At 53.6% G+C, this 14,633-nt stretch overlaps 1 protein-coding gene across 4 annotated transcripts in view; it reads left to right on the top strand.

The window, feature by feature from the left end:
* Positions 1 to 14,633, top strand: part of EPN2 (epsin 2) — an 87,411-nt gene that overhangs the window by 55,455 nt on the left and 17,323 nt on the right. For 3 of the 4 annotated variants that reach the window (XM_032591228.1, XM_030294876.1, XM_030294878.1), the window contains 3 exons: positions 8,176 to 8,288; positions 10,566 to 10,658; positions 11,625 to 11,799. In XM_032591228.1, coding sequence (XP_032447119.1) covers positions 8,176 to 8,288; positions 10,566 to 10,658; positions 11,625 to 11,799 — 381 coding nt within the window. Of the gene's footprint in view, positions 1 to 4,230; positions 4,681 to 8,175; positions 8,289 to 10,565; positions 10,659 to 11,624; positions 11,800 to 14,633 lie in introns of those variants that run through there. The other variant, XM_030294877.1, reaches the window with a different exon arrangement.

Raw genomic sequence — 14,633 nt, 5'->3', positions numbered from 1 at the left:
TCAGGAAGCCGACGGTGGCCCCTGCCGCCGTGGAGTCCTTCGGCCAGATCAGTTTGAGGAGATGGCCCGACTGCACACAGGTCAGCGGTGCGTGTGCATAAGCACTGATTACAAAGGGGCAGACGAAAGCCACGAGGTGCCCTGCTCTAGGCCGCCAGGGGGTGGCGGGAATCAGGCCAGCAAGGACGCCTGCCCCGAGGAGCATCCTACTGGCCTGATCGAGGAAGACGTGCTTGAGAAGGTCCCGCTGGAGCTGACGCTTTGGCTGAGGGGGTCTCTCTTTCCCCCTTGCGGAACAGCGGGATGGGCAACAAAAACAGGGAGGAGCTGAGGATTCTAGGAACTGAGTGGAGGCTGGCAAGCTGGGGTGCCTGGGAGGAGATGGGCTCGTGAGCAGCCCTGGGGAGGTGAAGAGTCCGTCCTGGAGCTGGGAGGCGGTGCTTCCTTGCCTGCAGACGAGGATGCCCATGTCGCTGTGTGCAGGGAGGCGGTGGGAAGACGCTGAGCTGTGCATGGGTAAAGCTTTGACCCGGTGGCTTCCACAGCTGCTGCCCGCAAGCACCCCAACCCAGGCAGCTTAGAACAACGGAAAGGGGTCGTCTCTCCTTCAGGAGGCCCCAGGTCCAAAATCAAGGCATCGCCAGGCCCAACACTCCGTCTGACACCTGTAGGGGGAGTCCTTCCTTGCTTCTTACTAGCTTCTGGTGGCGGCCGGCAGCTGAAGCGCTCCCGTCCCTGTCCCCTCTCGTCCTACGTGGCCTCCCCTCCTGTGTCTGTGGCCTGGGGCTTCTTCCCTTGGTCTTGTCAGGACACCGGCCATGTTGGATTTAGTGCCCACCTGCTTCAGCATGACCTCATCTTCCCTGATTACATCTGCAGGGACCCTGTTTCCAAATAAAGCTCATGATCTGAGGTTGCTGGTGGTCAGGACGTCCCGTGCCTTCTTGAGGGACCAGTTCGCCCACAGCACCCTGGCAGAAGAAGGCCACTCTGAGTGCTGATCGCGAGCACTGCTTCGGATGCAAGGTGTCAGCCAGGCTGGCCAGGGCCACGGTCCAGGAGCCTCTTCAAGTATAATAGAATCTCAGTTGAGTGAATACTGAATCCAGCCACGTCTCACCTCTGGCAAAGCTGCACTATTGCTCCCAGGGACCAGTCACACTGCATCATGGCTCCACTTAGATGCCAAAGCCCCTCTAAGGACCCCAAGAACCACCATTGGCTCTTCCATCGTGGCCCTTTGGACACCCTCTGCCTTCACCAGCCTCACACCCAGTGAGTGAAGCTCCCACTTCTACCCTCTGTCTGACCTCCTTCCACCACCCAGGCTCTGCCCCGGCATCTCAGAAGGCCTTCCCTGACCTCTGGACACACAGAGCAAGCTCTCCTCTGCCTGGGATTCCCCCGCCCCCTGCTCCCTCCCTTCCTTCCTTTCTTTCAAAATAAGCTTCCTGCCTGTTGCAGAGCCATGGGAGCCCAATGCTGGGCTTGAACTCACAACCCTGAGATCAAGACCTGAGCTAAGATCAAGAGTGGGACGCTTAACCGATGGCGCCCCACCCTGCCTTCTTTTTTTTTTTTTTTTTTTTTTAATTTTTTTTTTTCAATGTTTTATTTATTTTTGGGACAGAGAGAGACAGAGCATGAACAGGGGAGGGGCAGAGAGAGAGGGAGCCACAGAATCTGAAACAGGCCCCAGGCTCTGAGCCATCAGCCCAGAGCCCGACGTGGGGCTCGAACTCACGGACCGCGAGATCGTGACCTGGCTGAAGTCGGACGCTTAACCGACTGCGCCACCCAGGCTGCCTTCTTTATTCCTTACTGGCACACAAGCTCCGGGAGATCGGGGACTTTGCTCATACCTGGAGGGGTGCGGGGCATGGTAGACATTGAGTGTAGAGACAGAGTCCCGGAGCCCCTTCAGGGTGCTGGAGCGAGCATGGCATTCGGCCCTGAGGTGTGGCTTTGAGTTCTGGTGTCCGTGAACAAGCCATTTAGCCTCTCTGGGCCCCAGCTACCTCCTCTGTGGAAACAGCGATAACCAAGAACAAGGCCTTAAGGATCACACTGTGTCTCTCTCACTGGCTGGGTGACCTCTCAGCCTCCGCCCGGGTCTGCGAGTTGGACTGAGGCTTCGCTGAGATACTAGTAAGAGTCACACGAGCACCGCACGCCAGGCCCTGGTCTCAGCGTCTGAGCGCTTTTCACAGATGAGCTCACTGAATTCTCACAACTACTCTAGGAGGCAGGGACTCTGTCTCCATTTTGCAGATGAGAAACGGGCGCCCAGAGGGTTAGCGACCTAGGCCAAAGGTCACCTGCTGAGAAGTGGCAGGCAGAGCCAGATCGGAGCCCCGCCCTCCACGCTGGGCTGCGTCTCATGTGGAAAACACTCGGCCCAGGTGAGGCGCACACCTCAGGAATGGATGTGCTTCCCTGCGCGTAAATGCCGGAAAAGCACACCCACGCACATCCACGCGGAGTAGGCATGAAACGTTTTTCTGGGTAGAATCACAAGAAAATGTCAACAGCTGTTTCCTCTGAGGAGAGGAATGGGGGCAGGATGAGAGGCGTGGCTCCCACTTCCTTTTATGATGAACTGTTTTAAAAATAGTCACAGGCATCATCACATTCCACCGTAAATATTCTGTACGCGTCTGTTCCTGAAGAGTGAGCCACGGCGCCCTGGCCGCACCTCCCGAAACAGGCAGCACCCGTACCACCCACACTCAGCTTTTGTCACTTGCGCCCAGAGTGTCTTGCAGCTGATGTGTCTAAACTGAGGACCATCCCAGGACCGTATGTTGCATCGGATTGTCCTGTCCCCTTCTGTCTGTCTGATTCGCAGCAGATTTCCCTTTTTTCCCTAGCCTGAATACGCCAAGCGCCTGGGCCACTTGTCCCCTAGAGCACTCCTTAGGTCTGGGTCTGTCCCTGCACTGCATTAGGCGGTGTTTGGCTCAGTCCTCGCCCTGTCGTTCTGTGAACTGGGAATCAATTTCAAGTCTAGACTGGAATCAAATCCAAGATTTTGCTCCCGAACTGTCATGGGAGGTGGGTGATGTCATGTGACAGGCAGAGGGTGCCCACAGCATGGCGGGTGTGGTGTGGGGGCGCTATGGCTTATCCCTCTGTCACAAAGTCACAGCCTCCCCCCCCCGCCCCCGCTTTGCCCTGAGAGTGACCTGACTGTCCATACTTTGTGCCCTTCTCATCTTGTACTTTAAAAAAAAAAAAAAATTTTTTTTAATGTCTTATTTACTTTTTTTTTTATTTAAAAAAAAATTTTTTTTTCAACGTTTTTATTTATTGTTGGGACAGAGAGAGACAGAGCATGAACGGGGGAGGGGCAGAGAGAGAGGGAGACACAGAATCGGAAACAGGCTCCAGGCTCCGAGCCATCAGCCCAGAGCCTGACGCGGGGCTCGAACTCACAGACCGCGAGATCGTGACCTGGCTGAAGTCGGACGCTTAACCGACTGCGCCACCCAGGCGCCCCATGTCTTATTTACTTTTGACAGAGAGAGAGTGGGGGAGGGGCAGAGAGAGAGAGGGAGACACAGAATCTGAAGCAGGTTCTGGGCTCTGAGCTATCAGCACGGAGCCCAGCGCGGGGCTTGAACTCACGAGCCGTGAGATCATGGCCCGAGCCGAAGTCGGGTGATTAACTACTGACTGAGCCACCCAGGTGTCCCCCCCACCCCTTTTTTCCTTTTTTTGGCTTTTCCAACCATGTATCTATATTTTTTCTGTTTTAATGTTGCCTGGGGTAATCTGAACTTACTTTCTCATAATTCATCTCATTTGACCTAAAGTAATGTTTCTTGCTCCTCCCTGTGAGGAGATGAGAGGAAGACCCTGGGGGGGGGGGCGGTCTTCTGTGGGGAACAGGTTTAGAAGCCTCAGCTCAGGCCAGGCTACTGAGTGGGGGTGGCCTCGGTTTCATTGCTGATTCAGGAAGTGGCCCGTGGAACCACAGGAAGAGGTCACCACATTGAGAAAGATCCAGTAAGCACTTGCCTGCAGTTCAGTGATGAGGGAGGAACTTCACTGGCCTGGGGCACCGGTCACTGGAGGGTGGAAGCTGGAAGGCTGTTCCCTAGCTCCTCCCTCAAAGGACCATGGCCCCAGTCCTGCTCCCCTGGAAGCCTGGGAGGGACCAGTCCAACGGGATACCCACTTACGGCTTCTGTGTGAGTGCCAGGCGGCTCCAGCCCCTAGGGAGTCTGGTGGCCTTGGGGCGGAGCAGAGAGCAGTGACCTGGGGGCCGGGCGCATTCTCACGGGAGAGCCAGCTGTGTGTTGGGCGCTCCTGGCCCTTCCCACAAGCCCCACTGGCCTGCATCTCACAGATGTGGATACAGAAGCCCAGAGAGGTCAGGCCGTTGGCACGTGGTCTCACTGCCAGTTGGTGGTGGGGACAGGATTTTGAACCCTGGTTTCCCGGCCAGCTAACAGACACGGGATTATAACGGTGGGGGCGGTGCTCAGACCCAGATGGGGTCTTCTCGGGCCCCTGAGGCCTGGTGCCCTTCCATTCTTCCCGGGTTGTCCGACGTGCCTTGTGTTGCCCAGCATCAATGGGCGACACGTGGAGACAGGCCGTCGCCTTGCGTGAGGCTCACGTACCAGAGAGTTTTACCAGAAGTCACGCTGGTCACCCCGCAGAGCTGTTTTCCTGGTAAGGTCGTGTCCCACAGTGGCTTCCCTTTCATCGATGTGATTGCAGGTGTGCTCAAGTACTTTCTAGGAAAATCGTGACACGGCCTGAGAAGTGATTTCCTGTTTTCCTATTACCTGGACTGCTTCGGTTTCTGCTTTCAAAATTGTCCGAGGCCGGCCAGCCGAAGCCTCTGTGTTAGAAACTCTGCCAGCCTTTGCTTTAGGAGCACATTTGGGAAACCAGATCCTTCCTGAAGCCCAGGGCGTGGGCACCCACACTCGGCCTGGTGCCCCCCGGAGCCGTGGGGGGTGGGGAGTGACTGCCAGAGACTCTCGTCCGCCTGCAGTGGGAGGTGTTTCTTGGTCTTCCTCTTAGCCTGTATCTTGAAGGAAAAGTTGGCTTTATAGGCTTCCTCTTCAGCCTTTCCCCTTGGCTTTCTCAGCCGGCATAATAGGCCCGAGAGGATAAAGTCGAGGCCTAGCTCTGTTTATAATTCTTGGCCCCAGCGAGCGAGGACTTTGAACTCTTCCAGGTGGGACCCGGGAGCAGGGCCATGATGCTGCGCCCTTGATGCTCCATCAGTGGTCAGCCTCCACTAACGGCCCCTGTTCGTCCCTCCAGAAGGTGGCGGGCTGAGAAAGCGTCTCTCGGGCACTTGCGTTTTCCAGGGGTCTCTGGGAACCGCGGACCTCCAGAGCCGCCGAGCAGAGCCAGGCTCAGGTGGTCAGGAGGGTCCGCCCGGGCTCATCTCACAAGCACATCTGTGTTCACTGTCACGTGCGCGGGTACAAGAGGCCCTTTGTGGGGCAGGGATGCTGTCACTAAGGCAGAATGTCTCCGTTGGAATCCTCCCTCACAGCGGAGGCCGCTGTGTACAGCTCAGCTGATACTGGGGGCTGGCGGCTGTGAATTCTGCCATCTGCAGAACTGAGAGCTGTACATCCGTTCATAAAAACCACAGCGTTTAGGGGAATACCCTTTGTCTTTAATTTCCACATTGATGTGGTAAGCCATTTCCCTACGTGCCGGCTGTGTGTTATTCTAACAGTCAGTCATGGTAGACACTCACATGTACATTTGCATTGGAAGCCAGTCTGGCCTTGCAGATGTGCTGAAAGGCTCAGAGGACAAGGGAGGCCTCATTTCTCTCGAAGGTCCCTGTTCAGGGCCCCGTCCCATTCGTCCCTGGCCGGGCTGACTCAGGCGCTGTGGCCGTGCGGCCAAGTAGCAGCCTTCCCTGCCAGGACGGGGCTCATTTTTCAGAGCGCTTAGCGCTCTTTTGGGGTGTGGGGTGGGATACAGGTCTTCTTTATCGACTCCCCGTCTCCATTTGGTAGTGAATGAAGGACGTCGAGTGTGCTGTGTTTGTTGTAAACGGAGTTCTGTGAAGCAAGCTTCAGAGATTCCCGGAAAGAGGCTGGGAACAGGCAGGCCTGAGTGGTTAAGCATGGGAGAGCCACACACATTCAGTCGAGCAGAATCTTCCAGAGCCGTTCCCCAAAACCGTGCGGCTTCGTTTGTATCCAGCAGTCTGGATGGTGACATCTTTGCCTCTAGAGTACAGGAAAGCCCAAACCTGAGCCTTGTTATTGGCATAGGTGAGGTTTGGGAACAAAAGCACCACCACCATAAAAAAAAAAAAATATATATATATATATATGCTTTTATTTGGTATATTATTAATAAATCAGATTATTAAGATGGACTTGATGTTCCATTTTATTACCATCTAGCTTTATTTTTAAAACAAACACTTTGGAAAATGCAACTGTGATTTACTAGGCTGGGATTCAACCTGATTTGTTTCTTTTTCCTTTTATTTATTTTTTGTGGGGGGGGGGGTTCTTCTGGTTGACAGTAAATCGTAGCAGACACACTGCTTCACGACACAGAATTGTTCCAAATGAACCCTTACTGCCGTGTGTTTTGTTCGCTTTTAAAAAATTGCGTGACAGAGCATTGCCTTTTGCAGCCTCCTGCCCTTGCAACCTTGCCTGGTTCTTCTGTGATCACGTCCGTGACTCTGTGTCTAGCCCTCTTCTTCCTGTTTTATTCATGGTGGCCAGAGCCGAGCCAACTAGAAACCTCATCTGTCAGGAATCATTCCTGACCTTTTACTTTCTCCCAAAGAGGCAGGTCCTAAGGAGCAAGTTTACATTGGGGTTTTAGGCAGAAGCAGCATTGGGTGCGTGGGCCCTGATGGTGGGGCTTGCTGGAACGGACATAATGAAAAAAGGAAGAAAACTGATACACGATTAGAGCATTTTCAAACAGCTACCCGTCCGCCATGAGATTGGATTCTCCATCTGTCCGTCCGTCCATCTGTGCATGCTTCCACGCATCCATCTATCCAGTGGGTGTTTGCCAGGTGCTCTGCCAACCTTTGAGGATGGATGTGCTGGTGAGAAGACAGGCCTGGACCCTCCTCAAGGAGCGAACCTTCTGGCATAATCCACCAAACTGCAGACTAGAGGGAGTGCTGACCCAGCCCCAGGCGGGAGGGCAGTCCGGGAGGACCAGGGCAGGGGAGCCGAGCGCCGAGAACTGAGGACTTGCCGAGGACATGCCAGGAGGGCGTGCATGGCACGCACAAAGGCCCAGAGGGAGGATGGAGTGTGGTTCCAGACCTTTCAGGCAGTGGGGCTCGGCTTTGAGGGTTTCGGAGAAGCTGTGGACCTTCTCTCGAGGCAGAGGCAGAGGCGGGCACGTGCACCCAAGCTTTATGCCCTGTTTCTGGAGAACCCTACACTCCCCGATGCACAGAACATCTGATGGCCGTGTCGTTTTCCATACGGGGAGGCCCAGCCTGGTTTAAGTGTGTGAATGCGTCAAGACTCCTTTCCTGGAGGCTCACTGCATCCGCTAGGAGTCCACATCCCATCCCTTCAGTAAGAACTGTCTTTCCAGGAGCTGCTTTCAAGTGTTTACACTAGCTAACTGCTGACAGCAAAAATGTGTTTTTCCCGAGTCGGTGCTCCGTTTTACTTAGAAAACACAATTTTTCAGGGTTGCCGCAGAAACATTTGGCTTCATTTCCCATGGTCTTTACCCCCAGGAGATGCACAGTGAGATTCTTCAATGTTGAGGAGTCTCAAGTGAAGTGCTTGGTCCACAGATAGCCCTGTGCTTGTTTGAGTGACAGTCTTTGATCCAGCTTTTCAAGAGCAATACTTTTGATCTTCTCAAAACAAACCAACCAACAAACAAGCAAACAACTTAGTTTCTCTCTCTGAAGGAGGGCAGCCTGGAAGCGAAGACTGAGGTTCTAATCCTGGCGAGGCCTGACCATGGGGCTGGCGCCTGAAGGCCTCTTTCCTTGACTGGGGCCACGTGGCTCCTGTAATTGAGAGTCTGTGTTTCATGTTACTCGATTCTAACCTTGCAATAGTCACAACCCTTCCGTGCACGGCCCGACCCTGCGGGTGTGAGGTGGGGACGGGGTGTGGTTCGACCCGGTAGCTGTTGATCGTGAGCCTGTCCCTTGCCGGTAGTGACTCTGCCTTTCCCCTGCAGCCACCTCCCCGAGGGTGTCCTCTGAGCTGGAGCAGGCCCGGCCCCAGACAAGTGGAGAAGAAGAGCTGCAGCTACAGCTGGCACTTGCCATGAGCAGAGAGGTAGCGGAGCAGGTGGGTGCCTGGACGGGGGCGGGTTGCACAGTGGGGGCGGGGGCCGGGCGGGGCGCAGAGCAGGCCCTGCCCTCGGTGTTTCTCGGGTGTGTTTCCTGAGATGGGGCTTCGAGGTGCCAGGACCGTGTTCTTGCCACCCACCGTCCCCTGTCAGGAAGGGGGCCTGTGCTGTTCCAGGTAGGGAAGCCTCTTGTTGCCAAGGGATGGAGTGATCGGAAGTGCGCCCCAGAAACACTTTGGTACACACGGCAAGTGTCATGGCCTCTGGGCGTCCACAGCCCCTCAGCGAAAGGCCTGTGGGTGCGCAGTGGGGCTTAGCCCCTTGGGAGGGAGGTTTGGTGAGATGGATCGAAAGCATCTGAGTGCCGAAAAGGCGAGAAGAGCTGCAGGTAATAGAATGCTCATTGCGTTTAGATGACGGAAGTGTGTGTAGTTTTAATTTTTTTCAGTTCCTGTTTTTCTCTAATAATCATGCATTACTTTAACACGGAGAAGGAGGGAAAGACGTGATGGAAATGACCTTTCAAAGCGGCCATCCCGTGGGCCCCAGTGATGAGGTCCGTCCCTGCTGACCTTGGGTTAGGGAGGGTAGACTGAGTCAGGTAGCGCGAGGCTCCGTCTCGCCCAGAGGTGATGTGTAGGGACAGATATTAGGGAGTGCGACGGGAGTGCAGCGGTGGCTGTCCCAGCCTGACTTGTGTCGCTGTAACTGGAAACCTAAAGTCCAGCAGTAGTGGACAGCTTTGCTCGGTCCCTCTGTTCACAGCAGGAAAAACACAGCCATTAAATCTGTCCCTGTGGATGCCTGGCTCTGTCACTGACAGCCCGGGAAGAAGGTGTAGGAATACAGGGACAGATGGACAGTGGGAGCCCATTTTAGTAAATAACTCATCTCTGTGATTTATCACATTTAATATAAATGAAATATAACGATTTTTTTATTTCATTATTATGCAAAAGCCTAGGACAACCCAGTCTTTTGCATAGGGTGACTTCACCTTAAATAAATACAAATTAAGGGCGCCTGGGTAGCTCAGTCGGTTAAGCATCCGCCTTCGGCTCAGGTCATGATCTCATGGTTTGTGGTTCAAGCCGTGCATTGGGCTCTGTGCTGGACCCTGCTTCGGATCCTGGAGCTCAGAGCCTAGAGCCTACTTCGGATTCTGTGTCTCCCTCTCTCTGCACCACCCCCCCCCCCCACTCTCTCAAAAATAAACATTAAAAAAATTTTTTTAAATAAAAAAATAAATATAAATTAAATACAGGTGACCTTTGAGCAACACAGGTTTGGACTGTGCTGGTCCACTTATGTGTGGATTCTTTTCAATAAATAGTGTAAAGATACTGCCTCTTATTTTCTGAATAACATTTTATCTTCTCTAGCTGTATTATAGTAACACAGCATATGATACATATACAGAATATGCATTAAGTGACTATGTTCCAGTCAACAGTTGGCTATTAGTAGTTAAGATTTTTTTAACTTTACTTTTTTTTGAGAGAGAGAGTGTGAGTTGAGTAGTTAAATTTTTGAGGAGTCAGATATATATGTTGATTTTTGACTGTGCAGGGGCGGGGGTTGGTGCCCCTAATGCGCATGTTGTTGGAGGCTCAGCTGTATAATGAATCATTTCTGTTTGAAATCAGAAATAAACATACAGCCATTTTCTGTAAGCATGTGCTGTGCGAGGTGCAATGATAAGTGATTTTCATCCTCTTTTCTAATTCCTTTCTGGGCTGTCAGACTTTTGTATTTTATACGGAGACGTGTTGCTTCTATAATTACAATTATAAAGCCATTTTCATTTTGAGAAAAAGCGTTCCCTTTCCCTAACTTGGCTGTGCCTGCGCCCGTCTCCCTGCTGGGACCCCAAAATCAGGGAAGCCACACGAAGTAGGTGGGGCGGAGCCCTGTGGGCTATACCTTCGGGATAGAAGACTGTGTTTCACGAGTCATTTTCCAATCTTCCTTTGAAATAATGTGTACTGGGGCGCCTGGGTGGCGCAGTCGGTTAAGCGTCCGACTTCAGCCAGGTCACGATCTCGCGGTCCGGGAGTTCGAGCCCCGCATCAGGCTCTCTGCCCCTCCCCCGTTCATGCTCTGTCTCTCTCTGTCCCAAAAATAAATAAACGTTGAAAAAAAAATTAAAAAAAAAAAAAAAAAGAAATAATGCGTACTACAGTTTTGCGCATCCTGTTCCTGGCCAGCGCTGCTTTGTTCTCTACCGTGATGTTATTACAGTCACGGTCAGCTCCAAGTCCCATTGTCCTCTACAGGAAGAGCGCCTCCGGAGGGGTGATGACCTCAGATTACAGATGGCCCTAGAAGAGAGCCGAAGAGACACAGTTAAAGTTCCAAAAAAGAAAGAGGTAAGCGCTTCACGGGGAAGGTAAACGTTTGAGACGGTCCCGTGGTCGCTGGGGGAATGTCCCAAACCTAGCGTGCAGAGTACCCTGCCTTCTCAGAAGGTGCTGTTTTCTCCCTTGGCTCAACAAATACTCCTCGGGCCCGTGCTGAGCATGAGTGAGCCGAGGACGTACTAGAAAACACATCCGCCCCAGACATTACTCCCAAGGCTCTTCTGAGACTGGCCCCAGAGGAGCTGGGCATGGGCGAGGGGCTTCTGTTGACCAGGGCCTCCCTTTCCTCCCGTGTAAACGAGCACGATAACAGCCAGGCGGTCTTGGCGGCCGTTACATAAGCCAAGCGTCAAGTGCTTTGGAACAAATTCCTGGCACAGGGTAAGCCCTCACTAGTGCCGGTCTCCACTGCCGTCATCAGCCTTACTCTGCGCCAGGCTGCCTGCTAGGAGCCTAAGGTGACTAGGACGCGGGTCTGCTCCCGTCAGGCTCATGCAGTCAGAAGACACAGGGCCAGCGGTTCCAGTGATCTCCTGTGGTACAGCACCATGGGGTCCCTGGCAGTAGCTGGGGGGGGGGGGGGGGCATGTGAGCGGGTGGGCGGGGCCGCCCCCCAGGAAGGAGGGCCCTGGATGATGGCTGGCAGCTGGGGGCAGCATGGTGGGTTGGTGGGGACAGCGTTCCGGAGGGAGGCTGCAGCCTGGGCAAAAGCTTGAGTCCTTCTGGAAAGCCCTGAGGGCCTTTGAAGGTGGGCGGGGCATTGGGCACAAAGTATATAGCTTGGTGTGGGTGGAGCCTGGGCTGCACTGGGACTTGGTTTTGTGAGGAGGTGGGCGGGGTGGCCAGCTCAGTTTCCTCTTGGCACCTCCCAGAGGGCTTCTCTTCCTAGGAGGCAGACAGTATTTATGGTTAACACGTGGATATTTGCTGTCACTGTAGCCAAGTAAAACCTGTCCCCTTCTCTTTGTCTCAAAGCATGGCTCCCACCCCCAGCAGACCACTCTGTTGGATTTAATGGACGCCCTCCCCAGCTCGGGCCCTGCTGCCCAGAAAGCAGAGCCTTGGGGCCGGTCAGCCTCAGCCAACCAGACGAACCCCTGGGGCGGGCCGGCAGCCCCAGCCAGCTCTTCAGACCCCTGGCCATCGTTCGGTAAATACCTGCCCCCTTCGTCTCCCGTGCCTTCCTGTTGGATGTGTGAAGGGCCATAGGGCGCAGCTTCTTGCTCTCCCCCCCTTCTGGAGGTGGGAGTGAGGCAGGCCTTTGGTGGCGGGTTGGGGCTTCTCCAGTCCCCAGCCGTAATGTCCAGCAAAGTCCTCCCGAGGACTGCAACACAGGGCTTTCTGTTTTGAATGGTTTTCTGCTTTGGTAGAGGGAAAGCTGACTTCCTCTTTGCTTCCCACACGCAGTAGAAATGGCCGGTCCCCTTTCTGGGACGTGTGTCAACTCTCTGAGCCTCAGAATTGCACCCAGCACCCCAGGTTAAGAAACTAACACACAGCTGGAAATTATGATGTGCTTGCTGTGGTTGCTAATGAAAAGAGGATGTGTTTGCTGTAATTCTTCCTACCTGTTACATAAAGCAATAGTCAGTTTACTAGGCTAAGTGAATATTTTAAAGTTCTTCTTAATGCCAAATGTCAGAGAATCTGTGGTCGGAGATTTGAAACACGAGTGTGGCACAGATGCTTTAATCTGGGGAGAAATCTTGGGCCTGTGGGTTTCCTGATGGCTGGACACAGGGCCTGGCCTGAAGCCTTTGTAATGGCTTCCAACCCAGCCTGCTGCTCTGGGAGGTTCCCCCCACCCGGTGCTCTGAGCCCTGCCGGCCATGGCTGATCTGTCTGGGAACTTTCGGTGGTAGGTTTTGTGGCAACTTGCGTGTGTCTCTTTGGGGTCCCTGTTTCCCCCAACTGGAACCATCTTTTGTGTTCGGCTCGGTTCCCTGGACGTTTGCCGAAGTGTACCGAACGCCAGGCTCTTTCCTGCTACTCAGGGACCCAGATGCAAACAGGTAGTGGTCTTGCCTTCAAGGTCCTGAGCAGGTGTGGGCAAGATGGGAGTTCCAGCATGGCAGAGGTACACCAGCTGGGGGGCTGGGCCTTGGTGGCGGGTCTTTAAGAGCATCCTGGGACAGGGCTTAGCTCAGGAGTCTGGCAGGCATGAGACAGGCAGGTATCTTGGAGGAACCTTCAGGGAAGCACAGGAGGTGGCCAGGCTGTGAAGAGGCAAGGGTGTGCCTAGCAGAAGGCGTGGCTTGTGAGAGGCCGAGAGCGTGCAGTGGTGTAGTGGGTGCAGGTACAGGCAGCGGGGAGCAAGGGCATGGGGTGGGGGCCCTCAGGGCCTGGCAGCCTTGTCCAGAAGGCAGTATCAGCCCCAGATGTCCTTTGGCAACGCCGTTGGCCTCAGGGACCCGGGCAGGTCCCCACATTTCCTTTGGCAGGAGCCCTCTGGGCCTTGGGGCAAACTGCAGGCCAAATGGCCTACAGGATCTCGGTCACTGAAAGCCAGGACCACGGTTGCCAGGAGCTTGGCAGTTCTCATGGCCCATGGCCTGCGTGCTGCGCCCCCGGGGAGCTTGTGGACTAAAGTGTTACTGAGCATACACAGGGATGGTGAAGGCAGCTCTCCTGGAAATGCCCACTTGGGCCCCTTCCAGACAGTGGCTTTGACTTTATTTTTAAATTTGAGAAATAGTTCCTCTGTAATGTGATGGCCACCTTGAGTTATGGATAGGATGTTCTTCAGGAAACACTATCAATCCCTTTTGGAGTTGCGTAATGGATCATTAAACAGACAGGACGTTTTCTAGTGCCCAGAAAAGAAAACCGGCACGCTAGGAGCCCGGCGCGTTTAACAAGATTGAATTCTGCTGAGTCTGTGGCTGATGGGGAGTGGTTGGGGTGGGGCTTGGGGGTTGGGAGGGAGACTACTTCTGTCTACTGTTTTTTTTTTTTTTGCTCTTTGACTTACTAGGGGTATGTGTCACCAGGTCAGGAGACACAGAATTTATGAATTTTCAATGAACGAGTTTGCCCCTCCCTTCCTTTGGCTGGGGGATAGCCCTGTGCCCTGGAGCTGGGTGTCTTGATCGAGCCAGGGACTTGACCTCATAGGGTGTTTTAAAGTGGGTACTTCAGCAGTTGTTAGCCATTCACGGTGTGGTGCCACCATCACTACTAATCCCAGGACATTCCCATCACCCCAGAAAGTGACCCCATTCCCATTAAGCAGTCACCCTCTGTGACCCCTCCCTCCAGCCCCTGGCAACCACCAGTCTACTGCGTTCTGTCTCTGGGTCTTCCCATTCTGGATATTTCTTACGTGTAATGGAATCAAACAGCGTGTGGCCTTTGTGACTGCTTCGTGTCACTCAGTGTGATGTTTTCAGAGTTCATCGCTGTAGTAGTGGCACGTGTCCTCACTCCGTTCCTTAAGAACATTCCATTTATAGTTCCACCGCATTTTGTTTAATCACTTAGCACTTGATGGACACTTGGGTTGTTTCCACTTTTTTGGCTACTAGAATCCAGTTTTTTAAAGAGAAGATGGAAACCTAAATTTTTGAAATCTGTTCATTTTTGTTCATTTCTGAGAGAGCGTGCAAGCGGGGGACGGGCAGAGGGGGACAGAGGGTCTGAAGCAGGTTCCACACTGCTGGCAGCTGCGGGGCTCAAACTCAAAAACCACGAGATCACAACCTGAGCCGAAGTTGGATGCCGAACTGACTGAGCCACCCAGTCTCCCTGAAATCTGTTAATTTTTAAATGTTGACAAGGAATTAAAAAAAAATTTTTTTTAACATTTATTTATTTTTGAGACAGAGAGAGAGACAGAGCATGAACAGGGGAGGAGCAGAGAGAGAGGGAGACACAGAATCTGAAACAGGCTCCAGGCTCTGAGCTGTCGGCACAGAGCCCGACGTGGGGCTCGAACTCATGGACCGCGAGATCATGACCTGAGCCGAAGTCGGACGCTTAACCGAC

Source organism: Lynx canadensis, chromosome E1 (assembly GCF_007474595.2).
Source record: "Lynx canadensis isolate LIC74 chromosome E1, mLynCan4.pri.v2, whole genome shotgun sequence".
In the NCBI taxonomy this organism is placed as follows: Eukaryota; Metazoa; Chordata; class Mammalia; order Carnivora; family Felidae; genus Lynx; species Lynx canadensis.
Note: the sequence above shows the minus strand (reverse complement) of the source record. Positions and strands in the feature narration are given on the sequence as shown.